Genomic DNA, 27,193 nt, shown 5'->3' on the forward strand with positions numbered 1-27,193 from the left:
TGCAGGTTTCCTGAGTGAGCACAGCCAAGAAAATCCTCTCCTTGCCCTCTGTCACTTCAGTTTCACAGGCTACAAGGAGAAAAGTTCACATAGGTGGGACTGCTGTGGTAACATTTGCCTGAACCCAAGCATGCCTCCCCAGGAGAAAGGCCTGGGGGTGAACTGGGTCGGCACTGCTCCTGCTGCCAAAGCAGGGAAAGGAGAGGCCGGGAGAGCCATTCTGACCCAGGCAACGGTAGCAGCACATTTGGTGTCAAGTCTCTTTGCTATAAAATGCCAAGCTGCATTTGTCAGTGCCTAAAGCTCAGTCTGGGCGAAAGGACATTATTCTAAATGCAATATGTATTACATTTACTAGTAGAATAGATTTTTTTTAAGCCATAAAATATTCAACCTTGTGTCATATTGTTGCAAGCTTACAATATCTGTGTCCTCCCCAAACTCAATCTCCTTGATTGCATCTTGCCAAGAGGACAGTACCTGTCCCAGATGATCAGCAGGAGTAAGCCCGGAACCTCTGCACCGATTAGGCTGCAGAAGGTTGATCGCCTTTCATGGTGCCTTGTATCTTGGTCGTACTTGCATTTTCCATGGATCCAGGGTCCAAATGTACCATTTACTGCTTCAGTTTAGAAATCTCCAGGCATAAGCAACCCCTTTGATTCACAGACGAAAGCAAGAGCACATTGCAGGCTGCAAGAAGATACATGGTTTAGCCAGGCCTTCTGTGGGACAAGCTGAATTTGAATGGCTAGGGAACAGCGCTGAAGTCTTCCTGCCATAATTAGTCAAGAGAGTATGATGAACTGTAAGCAACAGGCCATCGAAGTCCCTTTGCCCTCAGCTTAGCTGTGGATGGAGCAAACACACCAACGCAGACCAAAGGATTTTGCGTGCGACAAGAGTCCTCGCGAACACACCACCTGACCCACAGCGCATGTGCTTCTCATGAGGCCTGCAAACTTTTTTTTTTTAAATTTGCAACAAATATACACTTGTATCACAAAATTAAACAGAAATCTATGTTTATATGAGCATCTAATATTTCTAGAAATACATGAATACAAACACAAAACCAATAAAAAGCAAACGTGGACTCAGGATCTCAGCAAAGCTGTGACAAATTAAACCATCGACATTATTTATGCAACTGGCACACCACCCTGTGTGCTGGGTGGGTGCAGACGACACAAAGCACCGCCATTGCAGGGAGCAAACCTTTTATCTGAGAAGGACACATATAGTTTGGCGCGTGTGCTCTTTGCCTCCCCTCTTACATGCCTCTGGAGGCAGCTTCGTTATTCAGTGGCAAAACAAGCAGCAGCACGTAGGAAAAAAGGAGCAACGGCTTGGTTGTGTTATCACCTTGGTTGTGTTATCGCTTACCTACAGAAAAATAAAACTGTGCTTTTCAGAAGTGCGTGGTGTTGGCTTGACTAGCTCCCATTGGAAATAACTGTAAAAATTCAGATATACTCACTGGCTTTCCTCTGGTTTCCTCAGTCGATCGGCTCCAGCCTGGTGTCCATTTTAACTGGGTTATTCCTCTTCCATCTTCCACGTTAAACCTCTCCGAGCAGGGATGGCAGTGCCAGCCACCCCAGGTGCTTCTCCTCAGCAGTGACAGTGGCATCCAGCCAGCCCTGCAAACTCCCACCGCGCGCCCTCAAAAAGCAAGGCAGCCACGTCTGCCGGCCTTTCTCTCTGCTTTCCCCTTTTCTTTGGCGGCTGCTCTGCTTGGGTGAAACAAAATAAAATAAAAATGTCCCCGTGGTGTATTTAGCCCAGCCCAAAGCAGCGCATGGGATAAGGCCTAGGGAGAAGAGAAGGGAGAGCAGGAGGAGAATCTTGGCTGCTGTCATGGCCGCCGGGGCCTCCTGCGGCGCAGCACCAGCAGGCCAGGCCGCCCCAGGGGCGTCCTTCCCCCAAAACGTGCAAAACACCTGAAAACCACCTAAAACACACTTGAAAAAACACCTGCCCCCATGCTGCCCGCTGTGTTTGGGCAAGTACGGCCCGTGCCCAAGGCAAGTAGCATTCACCACTGAAAAACTTAAAATAAATCCATTTTTTTCCTCTGAAACCCTGAGCTCTTGGGGAGGTGGCTCCAGCAATGGCCCCATGTTTCCCAGCACCGTTTCGTTCTCCCCTCATTTTCCAGCCAGCCGAATAACAATAAACGGTGTCATTTTGATATGATGTATTTATATTTACATGGTACATTTTAAAGCAATAGCTACACTGATCATACATATTAGAAACAATAAAAAAAGAAGTTAAGAACTAAAATGTACATCATACACTTGTATATATATTTTTTTTTTACACAGAGGTAAAAAGGCTTATAAAAATCAATACAACAGGGTTTTAACTTTTAGTATATAGATACAATAATGATGAGGCTTCAGGCACTTTAATTTGTTAACGTGAGCAACAGCTTGGAAAAAAAACAAAAAAAAAAACTTTCCACAACAGAAAAAAAAATTTGGTTAATGTTTTGTTACCACAGATACAAAAATAAAATCTGAATAATTTCTCTCAAATGATTGATGTCAGTATTGCAAAGCTGACTGGGAGAACGCTACACACTGTTCAGCAGCAGTGTGGAAATTAAGGAGAAATATTTACAAAAAAACACCCATTTCTATCATTGTGCCCTTATACCACTGCCTTCACAAACCAAATAACACACGCAGCAAAATCTACAAGTATTACAAAAACCCAAGAGAAGAGGGAGGGAGGAGGGGGGAAAGAAAAAAATAATTAAAAAAAAGAGGGATTTTTTTTTTAAACTTTTATTTCCAGACATACAGAAAGGCTTGGAGTATGTCTACTTTACTTAAATAAATAGGGGCACTTCAAGACCAGACAAAAAGCTGTAAGATCTTTTTGTAGTGTTGTGCTTTATAGAGAGAAGATCTTACAGATGTTTGTTTACATGAAACAACTTTGAGAACAGAAATAAAAGGAAAAAGGTTGTTCCATTAATTTTTTTTTTTTTGAGGCTGGCTTGATGTTTACTAGACACCATTGAGAGATTTGTCAACTGCTATTAGGCACAAAATATTTATATTTCATTCAGCAAACCCAGACACATCACCCAGAGTGTAACACTCCATCCCTTTTCCACTATCATTCTTTTTTTTTTTTTCCCAACCGAAAAAATCCCCAGCAACTGCTACGAATTAAGCCTACCAAACTCTATAGTGTATAAGCACATTGCATACTTAATTCATGGTTTACTAAAAAGCTGTGATTAACTCTCAGAGGAACCGTTGGGACATTCCACCAAGAAAGAATGGCAAGCGTTCCTTTTACATTTATTTGGCAAATTAATTAAAAAAAAAAAAATTCCTCTCTTTTAAGACTGATGTCAATGTGCAATAGAGGGAGGGAAAGGACATGCGCCCACTGGCAATTTACTGCAGAAAGAAATTATGGCAGGAACAGCAGTGCCAGCTTTGACAAGCCAATCCCTAGCTGCCTCAAAGTATTCAGATTGTACTATGCTAGATAGAGCTCACTGCGCTAAATCATTTTTTTTTTAATAAAAATTATTTGGCTATTCCTTGTAATATATTAGAAAAATACTCTTTTTCCAAGCTAATTACAAGCCTTGTACACAAGACAACATGACATTAAAAGAAAAAAAAATATTAAAGTAATCTTATCCTGCTGTATGCACCTTATGCATCCACTTGATAAGTGGTGAACTGGGGAGGGGAAAGCCAGGGAGATGCTTCGGTCTGGCTCCTGCAAAGACTCACATGCTTAATCCTACACACAGACTCACAGAAATGCCGGTTGCACGCGCAATACGTCGAGACGTGTAAGCATCTGGAGGATTGGGACTGCAGGTCAGGAAATGGAAGTGGTGGTTAACATCCTGGCTTTTGATTTTAAATACCTGTTTAGACTGCTAAATGTAGTTTCCACCATGGACGCGTATGTTCTCATGCTCATGTATTATACAGAAAACAAACAAACAAATACGATTTTCCATATAATCCACCACTTAATGCAGCATTTCCCCAGAATTGCCATAATAGTGCTTTTGACTTTGCATTGTTAGTAATTCTTTGCATAACAACAATTTTCCTCATCTGGAACCTTAGTGTTTTATTCACAGATCATTACATGGCTGGCTAATGAAGAAGTTCCCTTTCTTTTGGGCAGAACTCTGAAAACACAGTTTTATTTTTCCAATGTTATTTAGGGAAAAAAGAAAACCCTAAAATTTAACTTTCCCTTTCAAGTAGTGGTCTGAAATGATTACAGGTAAGGAGAACTACCAGATTCTCAATGGTTATGTGACTATGGTAACTGAGCCTTGCTTTCTGTTCACAGAGCTTTACGAACAGAGAAATAATTTAAGATGTTTGCTGAAGGAAATGATGATGGACACTAGAAGAGAAACTGCAGCTTAGATGGCTATTTTGGCTTTGGAAAACAGAACAAAAACCCCAAAGAAAACCAGTGACAGAAATACTGTGTTGTGGTACAAGTTTGTTACTAGCACACCTTCTATACACACACAATAACTTGACGGCAAGTTAAAATATCTTCCAAGTGAGATTTCATTCACTACACCACCCCGTTTCTAGAAATGCCAAAGCTCGCTAACATACTGATGGTACCGCACAAGCGGAGGCAAGATGGACACAACCTGGAGATGTTCTACAATCCACCACCATTTAAAGCAGTTCTTTTCTCAAACTCATTTTAACTAAAAAAAAAAAAAAACCAACCAAAAACCAAACATGTACAAGACAGTCTGTTTTGATTACAGATTAATAATACAAAAGTCTATGCTGTAGGTTAGTTAGTTAGAACACTTGATGAGCAAATCAATGCAGTGTGAGCCCCAGACAACCAAATGTAAAGTGATCCGAACTGGTGGTTTCTGGATGCTGTCGGGCACAGTGGCTGCATCAGAATGAGTGATCTCAATGCTCCAAAACCAACGTGTTCCTTGAACTACAGGAAAAACGTAACACTTTGAATGCATCTGTAGTCATCCAGCAGCTTTGTGTTTTCCACCACAGCACCTGCACATGACCCCACAGTGGTAACAAGCCCGAAGCGGCAAGTAACAGCACATACATGGAGCAATGAAAGACAAGGCGATAAGGGCCATCCACCGGAGGCAAAACATTTCATCACTGGTGTCACACGAGCAAGGATCTGTATAGTCTCCTTCCGGATCGGACATACAGTGATAGAGCATAGTGTCTGCGCACCACATACAGCTCACTCGATGGATGCAAGTCTTGACGCGGTCTGGAGCATCCTGGCATTGACCCCGTTTGTTCTCCTCATGGTTGAACATGTCCCTGCAGTACACGCACCGCGACCTCTCACCATCTTCCTTACGCCTGGGCTTGAATTTGACAGGTTGAGTCTTTATCACAGCACCCTTGATATCTTCACCCAGGTCAAAGTCCGAGTTGTCTACGTAAGGATAAGTATATTCGTGTTTTGAGGCCTCGCTTTTGGCAAAACGTACGTAGGAGTCCATGTCATCAGGATCAAAGTTCTTTCCTCGTGCTGGGGCATGGCGATAGTCCTCGTATCCAGTCATCCAAATCTTTTCCCGAGGATTGATGCGCACTATCTCCTCATCATCGTCTGGAAAGTTGACGTGCCGGTAGGATCGCGGTACTGACTGTGGAAGTAGGGATGGAGATAAAGTGGGAGAAAAGATAAATAACCTCACTTTGCTATCAGTAATCACCATCTCCTTGCTCAGTGAAAAGCCAATATTTAACAATTTTGTCTTTCCTTCTTTGTATGCCCTTCACTGTGACCCATCACAGAGTTTCAGTCTTTGGCTCAGGAATGAGTACAACTGTCATAGACCTACAACAGTCTGTGTGCACATGGTACAACATAACATATTAAATCACAGTGTAAACCCTTCTTCTTTTTTTGTAATTGGAAGCCATTTAAAGCTAACTGAGAAGGAAAGGGGGAGAAAGGAAGGGGGGGGTCTTTCAGGGACGTGGGGGGAAAATCAAACACCAGTCTTAGCTATGGCAGACACAGCCCTTTAGGTGGCAACACTGGGAAGAAACCTTACTTGTTCTAGATGGTAGTGGTCAGAGCTATAATGGTCGTGAAGGTGTCCACGAGTGCAAATTCTTCGATGTTCGCAGGATGCAGGAGAAGCCAGAGTTCGCACAGGCTGTTCCCTTTTTTGAGAGGAGTTAGAGGAGCTATCTGTAGCATTCTGTTTTAAATGGAAAGAGGGGGGAAAAATCATCACACATTCAGCTGTTACTGCACGCGATATGAAAAGAGATGTTTTGCCACTCACTGACTTCGCGCACACCTGCAATACTGGCAACACCTGACAGCAGGCAGCTTCATAAAGTTTCACATAAAATACTTGAAAGAGGCAGATCTGTTGCCAGGCCATAAAAGCTGTCGCCACACACATGGAAAAATAATATGCCATAGCCTACCTGTGACATATTCACCAACACCACTCGTATTCGCTTGGCATGTTATTTGTTATCCTGGGCATTGCGGGATGATGAGCATTCATGCTAGAAGCTACCTCTGAAGAGCAAAGTTAAACTATGTCAAATGATGCAATCGTGTAAGTCCTGCGGGCAGACTCAGAGCATCTGTGTGCCCAGGCTGTATCCCACTAGTTACCCAGGCTACAAAAATACTGGCAATTTTGTTAACCTGCAGGCGTCCCATTAAGCCAAAAACTCCTTTACATGTTCTCCACTCACCGAATTCCAGTTCATCACAGGCTACTTGAATGATCAGCTTTCCTTTAAAAACCTCAGCATTTTTTTTCCTCATGTTGTCACTAATCTCTAATGTGCAATGAATGTTACTTGTGTTTTTATACATTCCTGGCTCACGGTGAGCACTTTCTTTAGGTGAATTAGTAACATCATTACACAACAACGATCATGAAAGGGTGAAATATCACACAATAACATACCAATACCTGCAGCTTCTTAATCACAGCGGGGTACCAGTCTTAGCCATCCTCTCTCCATAGCCCTTCCTTGGTTAAAATAGTTTCCATACTATCTAGACATTCAGGATTTTGCTCATTAATTCTTTTCATAGATTGGTTGGGCTTTTTCATATTACCATGAATATCAGAGGACAGCTGTTAAATGCACTAACAGATCAGGAGCAGGAAAAAGAGCCTCCATGCACAATGATCAGAAGAGCTGTAACATTGCATGTGCCTAAAATATTGGTGCTCTGAACCCAGAAAAATCTCCATCCCCCTCCAACTAACAAGCTGTGCTACACCTACAGCAAGCCCAAGGGAAAGGTTTCCATTTGCCACAACAGTTAGCTAGAGACACAACCTCAAGAGCAGGGAAAAGTTGTGTCGTAGTGGGAGAAGACTGGTTTTGCCTGAAAAACCTTCTCTCCTTCGTCAAGAATGCACTCTCTAAATATTATTTTCTAGTGAATCATACTAGACATGCCTCTTACTCCCAGAATACAAGAACACTCATTGTGGGTATTTGTTATTATGAAAACAACACTCTGCAAGACTGTCCAAAGGTGAGCACACCTTAAAGCATTACAACACAAAATAGATGTTGATCCTCTTTAACCAGTATAGCACTTAAAAGCACTGAACTCCCAACTTACTTTGTTGAAAGCAAACATACAGATCTGTTTGCAGTGTGATGTAAAGCCAGGCTGGGTTATCTGAGAGGTACAACAAGCAGGATGAGTTTTGAATGGCTGACCCACCCATTAGGAACACACTTTTAATGCATGTGTTTGTTTTGGTTGTTTTTTTTTTTAAACAAGTACCTAGAAGCAGAACAACTCTTAAGATAGTTAACAACACCTCTAAAATGTAACTGCACTGATATTCAGGCTCTTTTTAAAAAGTGGTTTCATCAGCCCAGTCTTCATAGCTTATTAGACAAAGGCACTTCAAATCTGGGGTTTAAACCTTTCAAAGCTAATTCTTGTTTTGAATTACAATACGAACAAACGATGTAACTTTAGGTCCTACAATATCTAGCACATTTTGGGGACATTTCAAGACAGAATGAGCAGCTTCTACAAGCAAGTACTTCATTACAACATTAAGCTTCCAACCTATTTGGAAAACCTGAGAAGAGTTAGGATTTAATGGCAACAGCTGCCTCATACGAGTACCTTCCTGCAGTGCTGTATACACTGCAGACCCAGATGCCGAGCTGTAATTTAAACTTCTCAGAACAACAACAGAAAGGCACACACCCCATAGTCTGGGCAGCCTCAGCTTGCGACGTGCTCTCAAAGTTAAACTTTGACTGGCATGAACCAAAAAGCAGGCAGGGCCTTAACACGGTGCCGCGCCAGCCAGCAGGACCCTTCACCTTCACTGGAACTGCGGCCGAGCCTTGCTGGGACAAGCCTTTTGTGGATACGCTCCGAAAACATTGTGGGTGCTCATGGTCAAAATAATGAACCCTGGGAAAATGACCCAACTGGAGGAGGTTGCCCATACTGGCCTGCAGCCCCCTCACCCTAGATGAAAATAAAAATCCCAAACTGGATATAACTGCTAGACAATCTCAGCGGGGCAGGTGGGAGCTATAACCAGCCCTCCAAGCAGCGTGCTATTTGCTGCCTCTCGGGGAAAGCAGTATTTCTGCAATAGGCAATTGGAAAAGAGGCTGTAGTGATTTTTATCTTGCCCGATTCTTATCTGCCCTTGCTTTTCTCCACACCTTACTCTCCTTCAGACCCGGCAGGGCAACCAAGCCTCTCCTCCACATGTGTTGACATGGCTACAAAACCTGTTTGCAGCATACCACAGAGGCTGTGGCTCTGGCCTCCGCTTTCACCTTATTAAAAATTGCTGCATTTCCATGTTCAATGTCCTCAGATTAGAGGGGCAGTTTGCCAACACAAACACTTACTCTAAGCGCCCAGAAAGGGAGAAAGCAAGCTATCCGAGACTAGGTCTCTGCTCACTTGTCCGTAAAAAAGTTGGTGACGCTAAAGGCAACTGATCGGCAAACGCGGTGTCTGTGCAGGGTTACCTTGCTGACCATCGGCTGGGATAAGCACTGTTACTTTCCAACAAGGTCCCCCATCAAAGCGCCAAACTTCTGTAGAAGAGAGAAGGCTCTCTACACATAGGAATGAATGGTTTGAAGACTGGGGAAAAAAGGTAGAAAATACCCCCCTCCCAAGCAGAAGGTCACCAATGAACACCACAGGTTCCTCACCTGTGCTGGTGAGCATACTCGTCAATGATCTGAAGAGAGAGGTGAACAAGATGACACAGTTTTCTGAAACTTAAGTTTCTGATGAAACTTAAGTTGTTCAAGGGAGTAAAAATGAAAGCTGACCCTGAACTTGCTTAAGAATCGCATAATGCTGAGAGACTGGATGTTAAAAAGAAAAAAACAAAATTACCCCTAAAGTGCAAAGTGATGGAAACACCTTGATCTGACATGTACAGTGATGCACTCTGAGCCAGCTATTGCCGCTCAGGAAAGAGGTCTTGGGGTTAAAACAGACAGCCCTGTGACAGTCTCAGCTTGGTGGCTCAGCAACAGATGAAAAAAAGAAAAAAAGCAGCAACAAAGATGATAATGAAGGCATTGCATGTATCTACTGTGCTTCCCCAATCTGTCTGCAGTTCTGGCCCCCTCTCCACTCCATGTCAATAAGGGTATTTCCACCACGGCAAGCTCACAGAGCTACGGTCAGGACAATCAAGGACACAGGACGGCTTCTCAACAAGAGCTAACTAAATAGCCTGGGTCTCTCCAGCCTGGAAAAAGAGATGATGGAAGGGACCATGAAGACAGGAAGAGAAGTAGTCTACTGAATTGTGAGTCCCATGGGAATGTGAGTAGGAAGAGATTACTCTTCTGGTATCCTTCAGAAGAGAAGATCACGAGGCATTCACTGCAACAGGCTCAGATAAGGTTCAAACAGGAGGAGGTACTTCTGACAGAGCCCATAGTTAAAAAGTGGTTCAAGAATCCATACGGAAACCCTCAGAAGAAAGTAAGCGACCAAGGACTAAAGGCATGATAATGCTCAGGCCTTCAAAAGCATACTGTTCTCTCAGTACTACTCCACTGGGACTGAACCTGGACTTGGTGACTGGCGGAAATCATGTATGTTCTCAAAGAAAAGGCACTCTCACCTTCAGCCAAGTGCCACTACGAACAAACGATGGCAAGGCTTTGTCAGTGATGGAAGCAAGGAACAACTTCCATCCCCCATGACAAGACTGGGTCGTGGCTGGGATTTTCTACCACCAGCGTAGCAGTGAAAATTTTGTGGAGGATGGTGGAAGGGGGAGACATGAGAGTTTTGATGCAGGTCACCCAAATACAACACACTCGCCTACAGGAATAGATCTAGAAAGGATGTGGTCTCCAGAGCCAGGCTATTTCACCGATGGAAAAACACATCCCAAAACATTGAGCCACCCATCTGTCAGAGAAACACTGTCTTCCTCTAAAGCCTGTTGAAACCAATCCAGTTCCAGTATTTGTTTTTGAGGGGAAACTATTGAAAACATGCCCAGTAGCCACATAAGAGAAATGAACCCAAACCTAAAGTTGTTGGAACAGGGAGTCCGGTAAGAAACTCTGTTTCAACACGCTCTCAAACGCTCAATTAGAGAAATTTGTGCTGCAGGTACTAGAGCTTTGTGATTGCTACGGCGGTCGCGAAGTCTTGTGGTTTCACTGCTTGGATAACAAAATCATTAATCATGACCATAATAGTAATTTTATAAAACCTGTGCAACACATTTCCTTCTGCAAGTGAGCTGTACATATCTGCGCAAGCACACGTACCGCATGTTTGATATGGCTGCTTTGAGAAATAACACCGGGCTTCTACATGCAAATGATTGTACTGTGATCATTTAAAAAAAAAAAAAAAAAAGTGTCCCTGTTTCCCCCTTAGACTTTCAGAAGTGACTCATTAAATTAAAAAACCCTAGTCATTAGTAAAGAAGATTATGTTAATCATTTACTGCTGTTTACTTCTCATTGAAATGGATTTGTTACACAAGAACGGCTGGCTAATCAGGTACCTAAGTAATATTCTGAGATAAGCATCTATCATAAAAACCACTGGGAAAAAGAAGCCTTCTCCTGCTCCTGAACTGGACTGATCACCTTGCCTCTAATGGCTTTACAGAATAGTTTCAGCCCGCGTGATGCAACATCCAAGGGTGACTACGAAAAAGAAGAAAGATTCATCTCAAAATTATGAAGCAATACAATCTGCGGCAGCTTGTCAGAAATCGGTTGCCAGAGGGAAATTATGGAGCTCTCTCACTTGTAACTTGTTTGAAGGACTGCGTGCTAGCGAGGTCCTTCAGTCTGTCGTCTCAGTGGAGGTAGGGGATGGAGATCCACGCAGCAGCAAAGAAAAAAGGGTTATGGATGTGTCAGAAACCACGGAAGCACCTTTGAATGGTCACGTAGGAATTAGGGCTTCTCCCCCCAAAAAGGTGACAGGATCAATAGCCCAACTGAAGTGCATCTACACCAATGCACACAGCATGGGCAACAAACAGGAGGAGCTGGAAGCCACTGTACACCAGGAAAACTATGCTATAGTTGCCATCACGGAAATATGGTGGGATGACTCGCACAATTGGAGTGCGGCAATGGATGGCTATAAACTCTTCAAGAGGGATAGGCAAGGCAGGAGAGGCGGTGGGGTAGCCCTGTCTGTTAGGGAGTATTTGGACAGTTCAGAGCTTAATGATGGTGACGATAGGGTTGAGTGTCTATGGGCAAGAATCAGGGGGAAGACCAACAAGGCAGATATTGTGGTGGGAGTCTGTTAGAGACCACCCAACCAGGATGCTGAGGCAGACGAACTAGTCTATAAGCAGCTGGGAGAAGCATCACAATCACTAGCCCTTGTTCTTGTGGGGGACTTCAACTTACCAGATGTCTGCTGGCAATACAATACAGCAGAGAGGAAACAGCCTAGGAGGTTCCTGGAGTGTGTGGCAGATAACCGCCTGACACAGCTGGTGAGGGAGCCAACTAAGGAAGGCGACCCGTTGGACCTGCTGTTTGCGAACAGAGAAGGACTTGTGGGTGATGTGACGGCTGGAGACTGCCTTGGGCATAGTGATCACAAAATGATAGTTTTTGATTCTTGGAGAAGTAAGGAAGGGGGTCAGCAGAACTGCTACCCTGGACTTCTGGAGGGAGTCCTCCTGCTACCTTAGGAGACTGGTTGACAGAGTCCCTTGGGAAGCAGTCCTGAAGGGCAATGGAATCCAGGAAGGCTGGACATTCTTCAAAAAGGAAATCTTAAAGGTGCAGGAGCAGGCCATCCCCATGTGCCAAAAGATAAGCCGGCAGGGAAGACCGGCCTGGCTGAACAGAGAGCTTTGCTGGAACTCAGGAAAAAAAAGGAGAGTTTATGACCTTTGGAAGAAGGGGCAGGCAACTCAGGAGGACTACAAGGATGTCGTGAGGTTACGCAGTAGAAAATTAGAAGGGCCAAAGCCCAACTAGAACTTAATCTGGCTACTGCCATAAAAGACAATAAAAAATGTTTCTATAAATACATTAGCAACAAAAAGAGGGCTAAGGAGAATCTCCATGCTTTATTGGATGCGGGGGGAAACAGTGACAAAGGATGAGGAAAAGGCTGAGGTACTTAACACCTTCTTCGCCTCAGTCTTTCATAGTGAGACCAATTGTTCTCTGGGTACCCAGCCCCCGGAGTTGGAAGATTGGGACGGGGACCAGAATGAAGCCCCCATAATCCAGGGGGAAATGGTGAGTGACCTGCTGCACCACTTAGACACCCACAAGTCTATGGGGCCTGATGAGATCCACCCGAGAGTACTGAAGGAGCTGGCAGAAGTGCTCACCAAGCCCCTTTCCATCATTTACCAGCAGTCCTGGCTAACTGGGGAGGTCCCAGCTGACTGGAGATTAGCGAATGTGACACCCCTCTACAAGAAGGGCTGGAAGTAAGATCTGGGGAACTACAGGCCTGTCAGCCTGACCTTGGTGCCGGGGAAGGTTACGGAGCAGATCATCTTGAGTGCCATCATGCAGCACGTACAGGACAACCACGTGATCAGGCCCAGCCAGCATGGGTTTAGGAAAGGCAGGTCCTGCTTGACCAACCTGATCTCCTTCAACAACAAGGTGACCCGCCTAGTGGATGAGGGAAAGGCTGTGGATGTTGTCTACCTAGACTTCAGTAAAGCCTTTGACACGGTTTCCCACAGCATTCTCTTGGAGAAACTGGCTGCTCATGGCTTGGACAGGCGTTCTCTTCGCTGGGTGAAGACCTGGCTGGATGGCCAGGCCCAAAGAGTGGTGGTGAATGGAGTTGAATCCAGTTGGTGGCCGGGCACAAGTGGTGTCCCCCAGGGCTCTGTGTTGGGGCCAGTTCTGTTTAATATCTTTAGCAATGATCTGGATGAAGGCATTGAGTGCATCCTCAGTAAGTTTGCAGACGACACCAAGTTGTGCGGGAACGCTGATCTGCTTGAGGGTAGGAAGGCTCTACAGAGGGACCTGGACAGGCTGGATCAATGGGCTGAGGCCAATTGCATGAGGTTCAACAAGGCCAAGTGCAAGGTCCTGCACTTGGGCCACAGCAACCCCATGCAACGCTACAGGCCTGGGGAAGAGTGTCTGGAAAGCTGCCCAGCAGAGAAGGACCTAGGGGTGTTGGTTGACAGCCAGCTGAATATGAGCCAGCAGTGTGCCCAGGTGGCCAAGAAGGCCAATGGCATCCTGGCTTGTATCAAAAACAGTGTGGCCAGCAGGACTAGGGAAGTGATCGTCCCCCTGTACTCGGCACTGGTGAGGCCGCACCTCGAATACTGTGTTCGGTTTTGGGCCCCTCACTACAAGAGAGACATGGAGGTGCTGGAGCGTGTCCAGAGAAGGGCAATGAAGCTGGTGAAGGGTCTAGAGTACAAGTCCTATGAGGAGCGGCTGAGGGAGCTGGGGTTGTTTAGCCTGGAGAAAAGGAGACTGAAGGGAGACCTTATCGCTCTCTACAACTACCTGAAAGGAGGTTGTAGAGAGCTGGGGGTTGGTCTCTTCTCCCGAGTAACAAGCAATAGGACAAGAGGAAATGGCCTCAAGTTGCGTCAGGGGAGGTTTAGATTGGATATTAGGAAAAATTTCTTCACTGAAAGGGTTATCAAGCATTGGAACAGGCTGCCCAGGGAAATGGTTGAGTCACCATCCCTGGAGGTATTTAAAAGACATGTAGATGTGGTGCTTAGGGACTTGTTTTAGTGGTGGACTTGGCAGTGCTAGGTTAATAGTTGGACTTGATGATCTTAAAGGTCTTTTCCAACCTAAACGATTCTATGATTCTAACTTCCAGAAGTGCTCTCAGCCAGCTAAAGCACTGCAAGTTTGCTGTCAAAAATAACTGTGGGTCAAGCAAGACAAGATGGGTTTTTTTTCCCTCTAGGATTTTAATGGTTACATGAGGTGGAGAGGACAAGGGGGAACATAAAATATCATGATGTTGAACAAGTAGTTTTGCAAGTAATGGTCCTAAAGGAAGCAAAAACTCCTTGCCAGCCTGGCCTTTGCAAAGCACAAGCCCTCTACAAGCCGACCTGCTCTCTATTGCCACGCTCCGCTTTGCTCATCTCCCACTGTCGTGCAAGGTCACTCACTGCATCACCCACATCTGAGGGGGACTGTCAACACGCAGCACGGAAATGCAAAACTTGGTGGGGGCTCAAGGTCTCATCTTTACCAAGGCAGCCTTCAGCAACAGCCAAACCTCCTCGCAGCAGCTCCTGCGTTCACTTTGGGAAGCCTGGACATATTAAAGAGAAGCCCATCGCCACCTTGTCATCTGAAAAGACACCACTGCTGTCCACAGGACAAGAAACCCAGCTCCCTCACCAATTCATGGCTTGAGGATGAGCCTGGAAAAATGACAGCCAGCAAGCTGCATCCTCCCCCCAGCTGTAGCCTGACCACCTCCGGCTGAGACCCACGCGATGAGCTTGCCGCAGGCAGCCGGAGCCCTTTGTTTGTGTGCTCTGCCCAGGTGCGATCCCTTGGGAGTCCCAGCACAAGCCAGTTCTTCTTTGCTTGGCCCTTTTCATTCACTGGAATAAGGGAAAACACAGCTGTGCTATCAGTACGGAAAGGAAAAACTACAAAGCTGGCGAAATGGTACAGCAAGCGAGCGATACTGAGCTAAGCGCCAATCTGAAGTTTATCTGCAGAGCCTCCGCTGTTTATGAACTTCAGAAAGAGGAAGTCTGAGAGTTATTTCGGACGCATGGCAAAAACTTCCACCTTTCCAAAGAAATTAAGATAAAATATAGCCTCCCAGAACTCCCTCAGCTTAATCTTGCCAGAACAAGTCCTTCCTTTCCCCTCCAGCTTTTTTTCTTTTAAAGCCTAAAGAGCACTTTTGAATTTCATAGAGAGGGGAACAGCAAAAATCCTGATTTTTCTCTCAAAACACCTTTTTCTCTCTATTCAAGAAAATCAGAAAAGGAAACAGTTGACATTTTCCATCCACCTCTAAGTGTGCCCCATATACTCAGGACAGCCTACTTCAAAGGGGGCTTAGATTATCTAAGTATTAAGAAAAAGGTTCAGTGTGAAAAATCTTTTAAGATTTGAGATTCCTGTCTCCTGAGCACAAGCTTTTAATTTGTCATGGCAAGACAAAGCCACTGAAGAAAATGCTTTTGTCAAATTTCTGTTTGTTTCCTATCACTGAAGACAAGACAGAAATTGAAGAAAATCACTTCCATACATTTTTGAAACGTTTTGACACACTCATCCACTGAGGACCACTGGAGCTGAATCTAGTTCTATTCCCCAGCAAAGAGTCTGAAGGAAAAGCTTCACGTTAGATCATATTCCAGTACAGTTCAAAGACAAATTGGCTGTACTCAACCATTACAATAAGCATGGCTTCAGATTTTTCTAAAACCAGAACAGGACTATAATTTCTTAAATGTTTGGACTGCTTCCTAGTCACCACTTACACAAATACCAATATAAAGTGCAGAAAGCTAGCTAGTTTTACTGCTACCTTTTTTATTTTTATTTTCAAGTTTTGTGGTTATAGCTTTTAGTGCCAGAAAGAAGCTGGTGGCTGTGCTGTCTTAAGTCAGCAAAACTTAAGGAACATTTACACGGATTCGGTGCACAAGATCATCTCCATTAAGCTAAGGCTAAACCCGATTCTGGCATCATCGGTCAGTTCTGCATGGACCACAGATGTGGCTTAATGGCTCACTTTGAGGAGTAAAAAGAATATATGAGAATCAGACACGGTTAAATGATATGGCAAACACTCAGATGTGGTAGGGGGGGAACGTCAGTGAGATTTTCCTGTTTTACTACTTGCCAGTGATACAAGGCATCAGACACATCCCTGCAAAAGCAGGCATTTGAACAGATACAAAGAGAAATGCCTGCGGAAGTCAGAGAAGGACTGAAGTAAGACAGTACCCATTTTGCTCAGACTCAGCCCAGGACCAGAGGCTGCAAGCGGGTCCACACAACATTTCCTTCCCATACGATACTCCTCGCCTTGCCCTTCCTGCACCACTGGGCTAGAGCACCGCTTCAATGGAAGGAAACGTCTGTGCATCAGGAAACCCAGAACGTTATAAGGGGAAAAAACCCCAAACCACAAGCCCCAGTTACTGGGGCTGCTCCCCAGGCAGCACAGCAATCCCACGGTACAGTGGCGAGAGTGGGATGGCTCTGCCTACCCACGAGGCGCTCGTGTCCTCGTCAATCTGGAGAGCCTCTCCTTACCAGGACTCCTACGTTTCCTTCTTCATTCCTGTAACTCCTCCTTGCTGTGGCCTGATTGGATTTCTCCATGCTGAGGTGAGCTACATCGCTTCAGCGGGATCTTTTTACCTAAACCTGGGAACCGTTTAAACCAATTGCTTACAACCATCTAGGGACAGAGGCAGGCTTTTCCTTTTTGCATAAAGGCCTCCGTTAATCTGTTTATGCCTCGGAAATGACATCTCAGCGCGGACTACAGCATTGTCGGGATGATCAGCTGCCCAATATTTGTGTTCGTACAGCTCCGCGAAGATTAGCAAAGCCTCCCTCCTCTAACAAGTAATATTAGCCACGTTACCACAGCTGTCCTCTGCTAAGGCCATGAGAGACAGCCACTGAGGTCCGTACTGCCATGGGGAGGTGACAGTCCCTGCTCCTCCGGTCCCATCACCTGCTCTGTGTGCATGCTTGGGTGGAGAACCACAGGAATCCAGCCCAAAATTATTTTCATATCAGCTCCCTGACCCCAGCTGACCACCCGTAGAGGCTTGTGCCCTGATGGCACAGGACGGTCTCCAGGCGAAGCAGGGGGCAGAGACGGGGCGATCTGGAGAGGGAGGTGGGTGCCAGCTCCTCTTTAAAGTCTTCCATCTTTGACCTGCTTGTCATCAGCATAGCTGCAATGAATTTGGAAAGCACTAGCTCCTAATTTTAAGGTGCTAAGAGGGAACTTAGCACATCCAATGCTGCCGAAAAGCTTTCCTTTTGGAAGAGGGGTAGGGATGCTTGGAAAGAAAGGAGCGAAGCTCAGCCGGGGGGGTGTTAAACACTGGACGTGCACAGGGGATGGCAAGAGCCTGCGCTGCTGCTGAGCGCAGCCAGGAACAGATGGCTCCACATAACCCACCACTGAATCTCAGCTCTTCTATACAGAAATTTCCAAGGGCAGGGAGGGGGAAAGGAAGAAAATAAAACCGGGGGGGGGGGGGATGATGCTAATGAACATTAGATTAGCTAAGCTAAAAGAATTGGTCCACCTAACCCGTCATTAATGTCTTTGCTATGTACAAATTCAACACTTCAGCCTCTAAATTCAGCAGCATGCTCCTCCTATATAATACACCAGGTTACAAATGGAGGGGAAAAAAACCCAGTTAAATGCAAACTTCCCACAGCAGACTGATATGATATTTTAAGAAGTCACTTAGGGGTCATTTATTCACACAGTTATGAGCATCCACGTTATTTTAGCTGGAATTCATCACCAAAATAGAATCCAACAGCTGATGCAAACTTTTAAAATACCCTCTTCACATGCACTGCAAATATGTCAGGCTCCACTTAAAAATGCAATGGTACTTATTTACTTCTGCCTTTCCTTCTTCTTTTGCAGACAGAACCAGAGACAGATGAACTGCTCCCTATAATCACTTCTGATTTAATTTTCGTAAAATATTTATGAGATACAGGGAGAGCAGAGCCTTGGCAAAACACATTAGGCAGGTGAGGGAAGAAAACAGGGCTATTTAGATGCAGTTGTTTATAATGCATTTCTGTACCGGGCAGAGGTCCATTTTGAGTTCCCCGGACTCACGTATTCTGTTGTTCGTCCTCAGTTACTACCAAACACGTGCCTGGGCGCGGCGGGAGAGTACCATCCTGCAGTATTTTGTCAGTCAGAGGTTTGTGGGGTTTTTTTCTTTAAAGGCGTGAAAGGGGGAGCCTACGACTTTAAAGGAAAATCATTCTTGAAGCCTCATGTAAAAGCGCATTTCATTGTTTAGCTTTACCAAACTCCTCCTTTTCCTTTCCAAACTCTCCAAAAAAAGAAACCCCAAACAGAAAAAAGCCATTTGAGAGGATACAACCAAATTATGGTTAGACTAGCAAAACTCGGGCATGCACTCCAAGTGGCCTGAACTCTCTGCGTTTTGTTTTTTTTTCTTTTCTTTTCTACCTGTTACATGAGACAACAGATTCAAACCAGATTTGCCAGTGTTTAAACAGCACGTGGAAATTATAGGCTCCCTCACGAAGAGCAGGGCAACATAGTCATTTGCCCTGCGGTTCTGACTCAGCCCCCTTCATATCACCGCCAAGACGGGTGCTCCAGCTCGGCACCGGGAGCCAAACGCTCTCCCCCCTCTAAATTACGCAGTGAGGCCGGGATGCCGGGGCCGAGCACGGCTTTGCCCGCTCGCTCCAGACCCGCATCCCTCCGGCCCCACCCGCGCCGCCGGGTTATGTGCCGGGCGGCGATTCCCTAATCCTTTCTGCTGCAGCGCGGGAAGTTGTCAATCATCGCTCTGTCCCTCGGCCAAGGCTGCCTCTTTCCGACTGTGCTTACACCCTGCACAGGGTCTGCTCCGCCTGTCACCTTCAGAGGCAGCGCCTGGGCTGGGCGAGACACCCCAAATCCAGCTGGCATCCCCAGTGCCTCCTACCATGAGCGCCTCGGGACAAAGTGTTTTGTTCTAACACAGCAGCAGGAGAGACTGCAGCTTACAAATATAGCTGCTTGCTGAAAGCGACTTCCTTAGGTTGCATATTCAAATAATAGAAAAGGCCATTTTCTGTCTTTGCGCAATTTTCAAGCACTCCACGGCCGAAAAAGGACTATACACTTCAAAGGCTAACTGCATAGCCCGGATTAAAGAAGGAACCTAATGGAAAACTATAGTAATATCAACTGTGTATTTTCAAGGTAAGAGCATAACATTTGGCCATAACACACCCCCATCCATACCCACCTCAGCTATCCTGTCATCTCCTTCTTGTCTCAATCGAAGGATGAATTTGGCAGTGGCAACATGAAGGTGGAAAATGCTATAAATACTGAGCCAGGCTCAGCCACATGTGCAAGAACCACCTTACTTGTATCACTGGCACAAGCATAGCAAAGGTCTGCAGTGAAGCTGTCTTGCAGAAGGCGGTGTATCCACGGCCGGGGGGTATGCGATGAATTTCAGGTGGCACAGTGAGTATTAGCAGGGTCGCAGAGGTTTTTTGCTGCCCGCTTAGCCGATCACTCTTACAGTTTCCCTTGAGCCAGCACTTCTTGCTTTTCTGGTCCTACAGCAAGCTGGCTCGAGGAGCAAAACCACCGGAAAAGTATTCCTTTCTTTTATAGGGCTAGTTTTTGGTTCACTTCCCTGGGCTGGCTCAGCGTGGGGTCAGCTGTGCTGGTAAAAGGGGGACAGCAGGAGCCCTGCTCCACTCTGCTGGCTCTCAGCAGCGCAGAGGTTGAGGATGCATCAGTCAAGGTGCATCCCTTGGCTGCAGTTTCACATATGGCGCTAAAATAACCCCTGCAACCTTATTCCTGCTCCCCCCCACACCGGCTCCGCTCTTGGCATTGCTGGGCTGCAAAAGAACGGTGGGGGGAACTGAGCTGGCTGGAAAATAACTTGCTTTTCACAGGCATCTTGCCTCAAATCAGGTCCACCTTACATAATCCTGAAGAAATGCCTGGGGAACCACAGCTGAACAAAAGCAAGGCCAAAATAAGAAGGCCACAAACCCAGCCTGCGAAGCTCCATTGACAAGCCGAGGTAGGCAAAACCACCGTGCTGCAAACACAGAAAAGACGAGATGTACTTGCAAAAGCTCCTCCCGGCTGAGGGCAAGGGATCAGAGCTACGCAAGGGAAACAGCAAGGGCTACAGTGGCTGCTTTAGGGAGGAACAGCAAAGCCCACCTTCAGCAAGGAGTCCCAGGGATGGCTGTGTTGGCAGCCAGCAATTCGGGCTCCACCTCGGGATGCTCACCCCCTTGCATCCCCCCTTTATCTGGGCTGCTCTTGTGGCCTGCGGGGCCATGCGCTACGTCCAACTAGTAAGCTGATCCAGGTTAAAAAATAAGCCTTTAAAAAAAGTGAAAAAAGAAAAATATCTATTCCCCCTCCAATTTTGCTGTATGTTAAGGAAGGGCAATTTCATCTGGGCTCTGTTTTGTTTCTGACACATTTGTGCCTTAAGCACACAAATGCACTAAAGCATTCAGCTCCAAATGAATTAAAAGGGAACACGCTCATCAACAGCTTCACACTTTAACTCATCACATAGTTTAAGTACATTACTACACAGCCAAATTATTTTTTCGGAAGACAAACATGCAGCTAGCTGATTGCAAGTGCGAAATGGTGCTACAACGGATGCAGATCTCAAATTCATCAGCTAGAAACTACAGCCAGGGAGGCACCAGTCAATTCACCTTTGGACAAGGAATCCTATGGGCAGATTTGCTTGTGACCCTTCTCATCCCGAAGCCTCAGGTGACTGCATACTACAGGAAAACAGGCTTTTGGTAGTCTGAAGATTACTTAAATGAATGCAAGTCTGGCTATACCTAACAAAATAATTAAATAGAGTATAAAACCGAAAGAGCCGGCACACCAAAATATGCTGCCATATCATCATTTAAGCACAAGGAAAGGGGAAGAAACAAAAAAACTTGACAAAAATCTCCTTTGAACTGCTGGGGCAAACTGAACAAAACCCAATACTTAACTGGTGCACAAATTACAACACTTACAAGTTCTGGCAAGATACAGCTATAAGGAAACTTCCATCACAGCAGAAGATCAAATTTCAGTTTCCTGCAGGATATATCCCAATCCCAGCGCAGGACCAACTGTGTTTGTATGTGGGAACAGTACAGAGCCAGAAAATACACTACAAAAATGGTCTTGAGAGGAAGAATTGTGACAAGAAAAATTGCTTACCCTCAGCAAAATAGCTCCACACATCCAAGTCACTGCTATAATTAGCTACATAAAAACTACACGACAGCGAGACTTGGAATATCTGATAGCAATCTAGATATTTTCTGCTTAATAATTTGTTACTGAACAAGAGATGCTCCTCGCCTTGGCTTCACACAGACACCCCAAACACCCCAAGCTCTCAGCAGGCTGTTATTTGCAGGAAAGGACCGCTTCCCATATTTGGGCTGCTAACGTGGGGGGGGGCTGAGGGGGGGATCACATCCTTTCTTTTGGCTCTGGTTTTGTGACAGTGAACACTTTTCTGCCTCCTCCACAAAGTGCACATGGGTGCCCATGACCGACTGAATTTCTGACTGCGCTTCCATCACCTCCCCACTGGCGTGGCAGTGACTGTCGGACCCTCAGCAAGCGCTCCAGTACTGGTTGGGTGATCCCGTCCTTGCCAGGGACTCAGAAGTTTGGAGATTGCGTGTGGTAAAATAACCAGATTGATACAGTTTTGTTTAAAAAGGAAAGAAAAAAAAAAAGAGAAGGGTTTATTGTTTTAAAGCCTTAGACTGAAATAGCGCGAAAGAAACTGAAGTTCAGTGTAGCAAGAAAAGCCTGCTTTGCCCACCAGAGATTGACCCGAAAGCAAAAAAATAATATGATAAATACAATAAAGTAATACATAAATCATGCAAGACCTTTACTTCCGCCTCCTTTCTTTTAAAGCAAGCAAATAAAACTTCAAATCCACTCCACGGTTCTCTCTCCTATCAGTTCTCCTTGGCTCTTCACTTGATTTACATCTCATGAATCTCTTATATACATAAGAATAAACAGGTTTTATGTACTGCGAACCTCCACACCACAGTAATTTTTGTATTTCCTTCTGTCCAGATGACAGGCTGCGAGTGAGCAAGGACGATGTACAGACTGAATTAGACAGTAATTGCCCCTACAGTTTTGAAGGACGTAAAGAAAAGAGCAGCTGCCCACCCCAGATCACAGCAGCGATACCTCTGTCTCAGCGACAATCTTATTAAATTATCAGAGTGCGTATAGCTTGCTTGTAGTGGTAGAAAGAGTAGGAAAATAAATGGGTTAGTTTCCAGCATCACTTAAAAGAAACAGGAGGTCCTGAAGGAAAGGGAGAAACACAACACTATAAAAAAACCTGACAGCCAGAGTAAAACTTTCCACTTGACCTTCCCTACTGAAAAATCTCTTTGAGCATCACTATCCATTCCCATTGAGTGACATGAATTTGTTGTGGGCAAAGTTAACCTGAAGAGAGGCAGAAAAAAAAGGAATAAAAATAAGCTAGCCTTAAAATAGCTGGATATTCAAGACCTTTTCACTCTTCTAGTGGCATCTCTCCTGACCCCTGGCATAGAAGCAGGAAGAATTCCACTGAGAAGCTGATATACCCTGGTATTAGTGGGAGGAAAAAAAACAAAACCAAAAACAATTAAACTACAGATAAACCAATTACTTCACACTCTGGGACTACCTTGGTAGTCAGTGTGCTGGAACAAATCAAGGCAGATTTCACAGCACTGAAGTGCAAAGAGTGAAAGCCGTGTTCAGACACGATGAGTGATCGCTAAGTTGCACTGACTGTTCAAGTGTAGGACAGGGATGCCCAGAGCACTGTGTAGAACTTAAGGGACCCAACTATAAAAAATATGAATAAATCTTAGTACAGTTCATTGCTCAAAGCCAGGAAAGGCTTTTTTTTTTTTTTTTATTTTGAGGGAGGGATTTGAGCCTGCTGGTTTCTGTGTATGAATTACTCTCTTCTTGGCAAGTACTTTTTTTTTTTTTCTTTTAAAATCTGAATTAGAATAGCTGTGGTTTGCAATGCAAGCCCAAAATCCAGACATCAGAGGATGTGGCTAGCAGCAATGAACCCTTCGGCCGTACACGCACAGCACAGCTGGCTGCTGAGCAGGAAGAATAACAGAGGTAAGGCCATCTAGTCCTATCGCGGTGACAATCCCCTAATCGCTTTGCTCAGCCTCGCAGAGCAAACAAGGTGGATTTGCTCGCGGTGACAACCTAAGCACCGCACCCCGCCACCCCCGTACAGAGCTCTGCTCCTCCAAAAGGCATTTTTCCTTTATGTTCCTCCAGTTTAGCCTTAAGAAAAAGGAAATTGAAGGCTCTTGCACCTCCTCAATCCCCAAGTGCAACTTGTGAAATAAATAAATCTTGCAACTCAGTGCCTCTCTACTCTCGGCAACATCGTTTTCCATGGAGGGGTGGGATGAGAGATGCTCCAGCGTCACACAGAACTTACAAATATATTCCAAAGTAATTGGACTGGGTTTCTACATGTCTACTTTAAAGAAAAAGAGCTACAGTGGTTCTTTAAAAGAACCATCTGAACGTGAAACAACCAAGCCAGCAAGAAAAATTAGATTTAGTGTTTATCTAACTAACATAAATCTTAGAAATTTTAATAGTGAGGCTGTAGCACGCTTGAGGCCCACATGGGAGATGAAAGTAGGGAAAAGGTTTCATGGAAAGGCAGCAGGGAGAAATCTGTTTTTTTAATTAGGAAACCAGAAGAGATGTAAGGAGGACTGTAACGTTAACATCTGCCACAATCTGCACCGCTATGGCGCAGAATGGGTAATTGTGTCTGTCTCAAATGACTGTCAGCAGCGTCCAAGCCACAGGACAAACTTCCTAACCCAAACATTCCCGAGCACAGGAGTACACATTCAAGCTGAGAAAAAGGCACGAGGGGCACAGGATAGCTCCAAACATGCAACTTCGTGGTGAAAACGTGAGTCTGAAGACTTCTGCTGGAAGCCTGAGAAGAAAAGTGGTGGTGGTGGCAGCAAGATCTGTCCACACCACCTTGGTGAAGCAGGAGAGTATTTTCCCCACCTTGTAGTTGGGGAACCAAGGTAAACAAGTGTTCAGCTAGGAGTCAGCAAGAGAAGCAATGGATTGAGTCTAGGTGTCTCGAAACGCAACCCTGTAGCTCAGCCATGCACCTCTAGATCATGCCTGGTCTACCTGCAAAATTCTGCAAGTCTCATTTTGAACAAAACCTAGGATTTTTAAAAAATTATTATTGATTACACAAACCAGCTGTGATTGTAACATGCATATCAAACTCAGTAAGGTTGAGTTTTGTTGTTTTCTCCCTTACGTTCCCGCTAACCCAGAAGGGACTGCAGTCATTTTTTAGGTTCACAAACCAGAACTGACATGGGAGCTGTTGCTCCTCCTGCCAGTGGGTGTCTTTTCCTTAGCACTAAAGCAGGCACAAGGCTGCAGATTTATCTGAAAAACACATGAGCGGCGTTTCAGCTGAACTGGTCATAAGGTTTTGGAACAAACACCTCTGCTTTTTCGGATGGGTTGCTAAAAGAGACCATTTCAGGCACTCTGCAGACTCTGGAAGACATTGACCTTTCCTTCCTTGGACCCAATTCACATTTTTCACTTCATGATCATGTGGGATTATTATCTGTAATTGAAAGTAAAAGTGTAGATTAAGGAAAAAGTTTTGCACAAGAACTCAATTATATGGCAAATTCTGTGGCTGAGGAACTACAGAATATATTCAGTCCTTATTAAATGTTATTTCTGAACTGAATGTTAATTAAAGAAGGCTGAAGATGCAGGCTGGATGGATGAAGACAAACAGAACAATCTCAGACTGTTGCAATGACAATGTTTCCCCCAACGGAGACGGAACGGATGGCTAGTCTTACTCAGATTGCATCTCTTGAGAGGACGATTTATAATGTACAAGACAGGAGAAATTTATTTGCTAACATATGGAAAACATTTATGGGCTCTACTGAGGATCTGGAATTAAAGAAACACAACTACATATTGTTAAAACTTCTAAATGGAGATTTCATTTTAGAAATAAGTGTTTTTCCCCTCAACTCAGTGACATTTATTTCTATATACTTTTGCTTTCTGCCCTGTCAGGCATGAATTTCAGAACAGGGGTTTGTATAGATTCATCTAGTTGCTGTACGTCTAATCCACAGGAAAATTATTAGATGGCAAAGTCCTGTTTTTAAAGATATAACCCATGCTTTAGAACAATGGATGGGGAGCATATGCCGTAGGGATGGGGCAAGGTACTGCCGCCCAAGTTATCTTGGCACTGCAAGTTACAGCGATGGGAGGAGATAAGGCTACTGACACCAGTGATGCTTCCCAAGCAAATGCTCATGCAGCCACAGCTGCAGATAATTCACCCCCATAAAAACAAAACCCACACCTTCTGGTACAAGAAAACATTCCTCCATTAAGCCACACAAGATCATAGCCTGAGGGAGAGCTCTGCCTCTGGGGCAAACCTTCTCGTCCCCATGAAAATAACTTGCTGGATGCCTGGAAGGGTTGCCTGCTGGCTGACAAATAAATAAAACGGATGATGCACGAGTTGCATGCACAAAAACATGCACAAAGTCATCGTCCCACAGAGCGGTATTGAAGCTAACAGGATCAGGGACGGCATAAAAGCCCTATGTCAATCGATATCCAACAGCCATATCAGGGTCAGTGCTTGTATGTAATGAGGGTGCTTGTTTTAAAGCCGGTACCATTACATTGATGCAAACATCAGTGCTGACGTGCAAGATAAAGCTGAGGCGGTCGTCTGTAAAGCAGTGTAAGAAATGCGAAGTTTTGGACTGCTGTGGCTGAACAGATTGAAACATCTTCAAGGAGGGGCAGGACCTCGGGCCAAATATTTGAGGCAGCAGCGCAGCAGTGACGGCTGGGATTTTCAGAGATGGGTAAATGACTGATTAAATGACTCAATCATGCAGATGCTTTTGAAAATTCTGCCACACGCAGTTAAGTTTATTCATGCATGTGTGGGAGAGGGGGAGGACTGTGAAGATTTTAATAACTACCTTAAGAAATAAAAAAGAACAAATGTACTTTCTCTTTAAAACAGCAGAAAAACCCCAAACCCAAAAAACCCACTGCTGTGGCTGGGGAAAAGAGTTTACAGGAAAGTTGTAAAGAAGCGTTGTGTGCAAGCATGACCAAATGAACTATGATACACAAGTCAAAAAGGGTGCAAAGAAAGAATGAAACAGAAGGGTAAAAATAAAAAATATCACAGCCCTATCAATTTCTTCCAGTCTAAAACCCCTCCAACGCTTCAGTCTATTATTTCTGGCTCATGCAGACTTCATACTCCACCATCACCTATCAGATAAATGGGAAGTTGAGAGCTTCAAAGAGCTTAAGGACTGCAGGAAAAGGAGAGAGTTCATCCCAGGAAAGCAAAGAAGAAATATTTGGGGAAAAGATGCTCCTAAAGCCTGATTTTTGGAGTACAACACTGCACCTGCCCCAATGCGACAGCTTGACCAACGGCACCACATGAGCTACCACCATTGGTGTGGTCCCTCTCGCTACTCTGGAGATCATGCAACATGCAGAGAGAGCTGCCAGGCAGGGCACAACCCCGGTGTGAATGTCCCCCCGACCCCAACAAGGTGCCAAGAGCAGCTGAGGTTTCCCTCCTTGCTAAAGCTATCGAGTAGCTCGCTCCTCCTTCTCCGCCAAGCACCCTACCCATACATATCTGCACGGCGGGGGGTTATCCATCATCTCCCCAGGGTCAAGTAGGGGGGAAAATCTCTCACAGTTTTGGCTCTTCACTTTGAATGCAGGAGTTTGAGTGACTTTGATGCAGCTGGAGCACCATTCATCCAACTTTCCCAATGTAAAACAACAC

At 45.1% G+C, this 27,193-nt stretch overlaps 1 protein-coding gene across 2 annotated transcripts in view; it reads right to left on the bottom strand.

Annotated features, from left to right (window-relative positions):
• Positions 1–3,135: 3,135 nt before the first annotated feature.
• The window catches only part of SPRED2 (sprouty related EVH1 domain containing 2), a 68,535-nt gene continuing 44,477 nt past the window's right edge, over positions 3,136–27,193 (bottom strand). For both annotated transcript variants that reach the window (XM_075496838.1, XM_075496839.1), the window contains exons 5-6: positions 6,080–6,229; positions 3,136–5,665 (exon numbers count right to left, since the gene is read on the bottom strand). In XM_075496838.1, the coding sequence (XP_075352953.1) occupies positions 5,015–5,665; positions 6,080–6,229 (801 nt within the window). In that variant the 3' untranslated portion in view covers positions 3,136–5,014. The remainder of the gene's footprint in view (positions 5,666–6,079; positions 6,230–27,193) is intronic.

Source organism: Mycteria americana, chromosome 3 (genome assembly GCF_035582795.1).
Source record: "Mycteria americana isolate JAX WOST 10 ecotype Jacksonville Zoo and Gardens chromosome 3, USCA_MyAme_1.0, whole genome shotgun sequence".
NCBI classification, from domain to species: Eukaryota; Metazoa; Chordata; class Aves; order Ciconiiformes; family Ciconiidae; genus Mycteria; species Mycteria americana.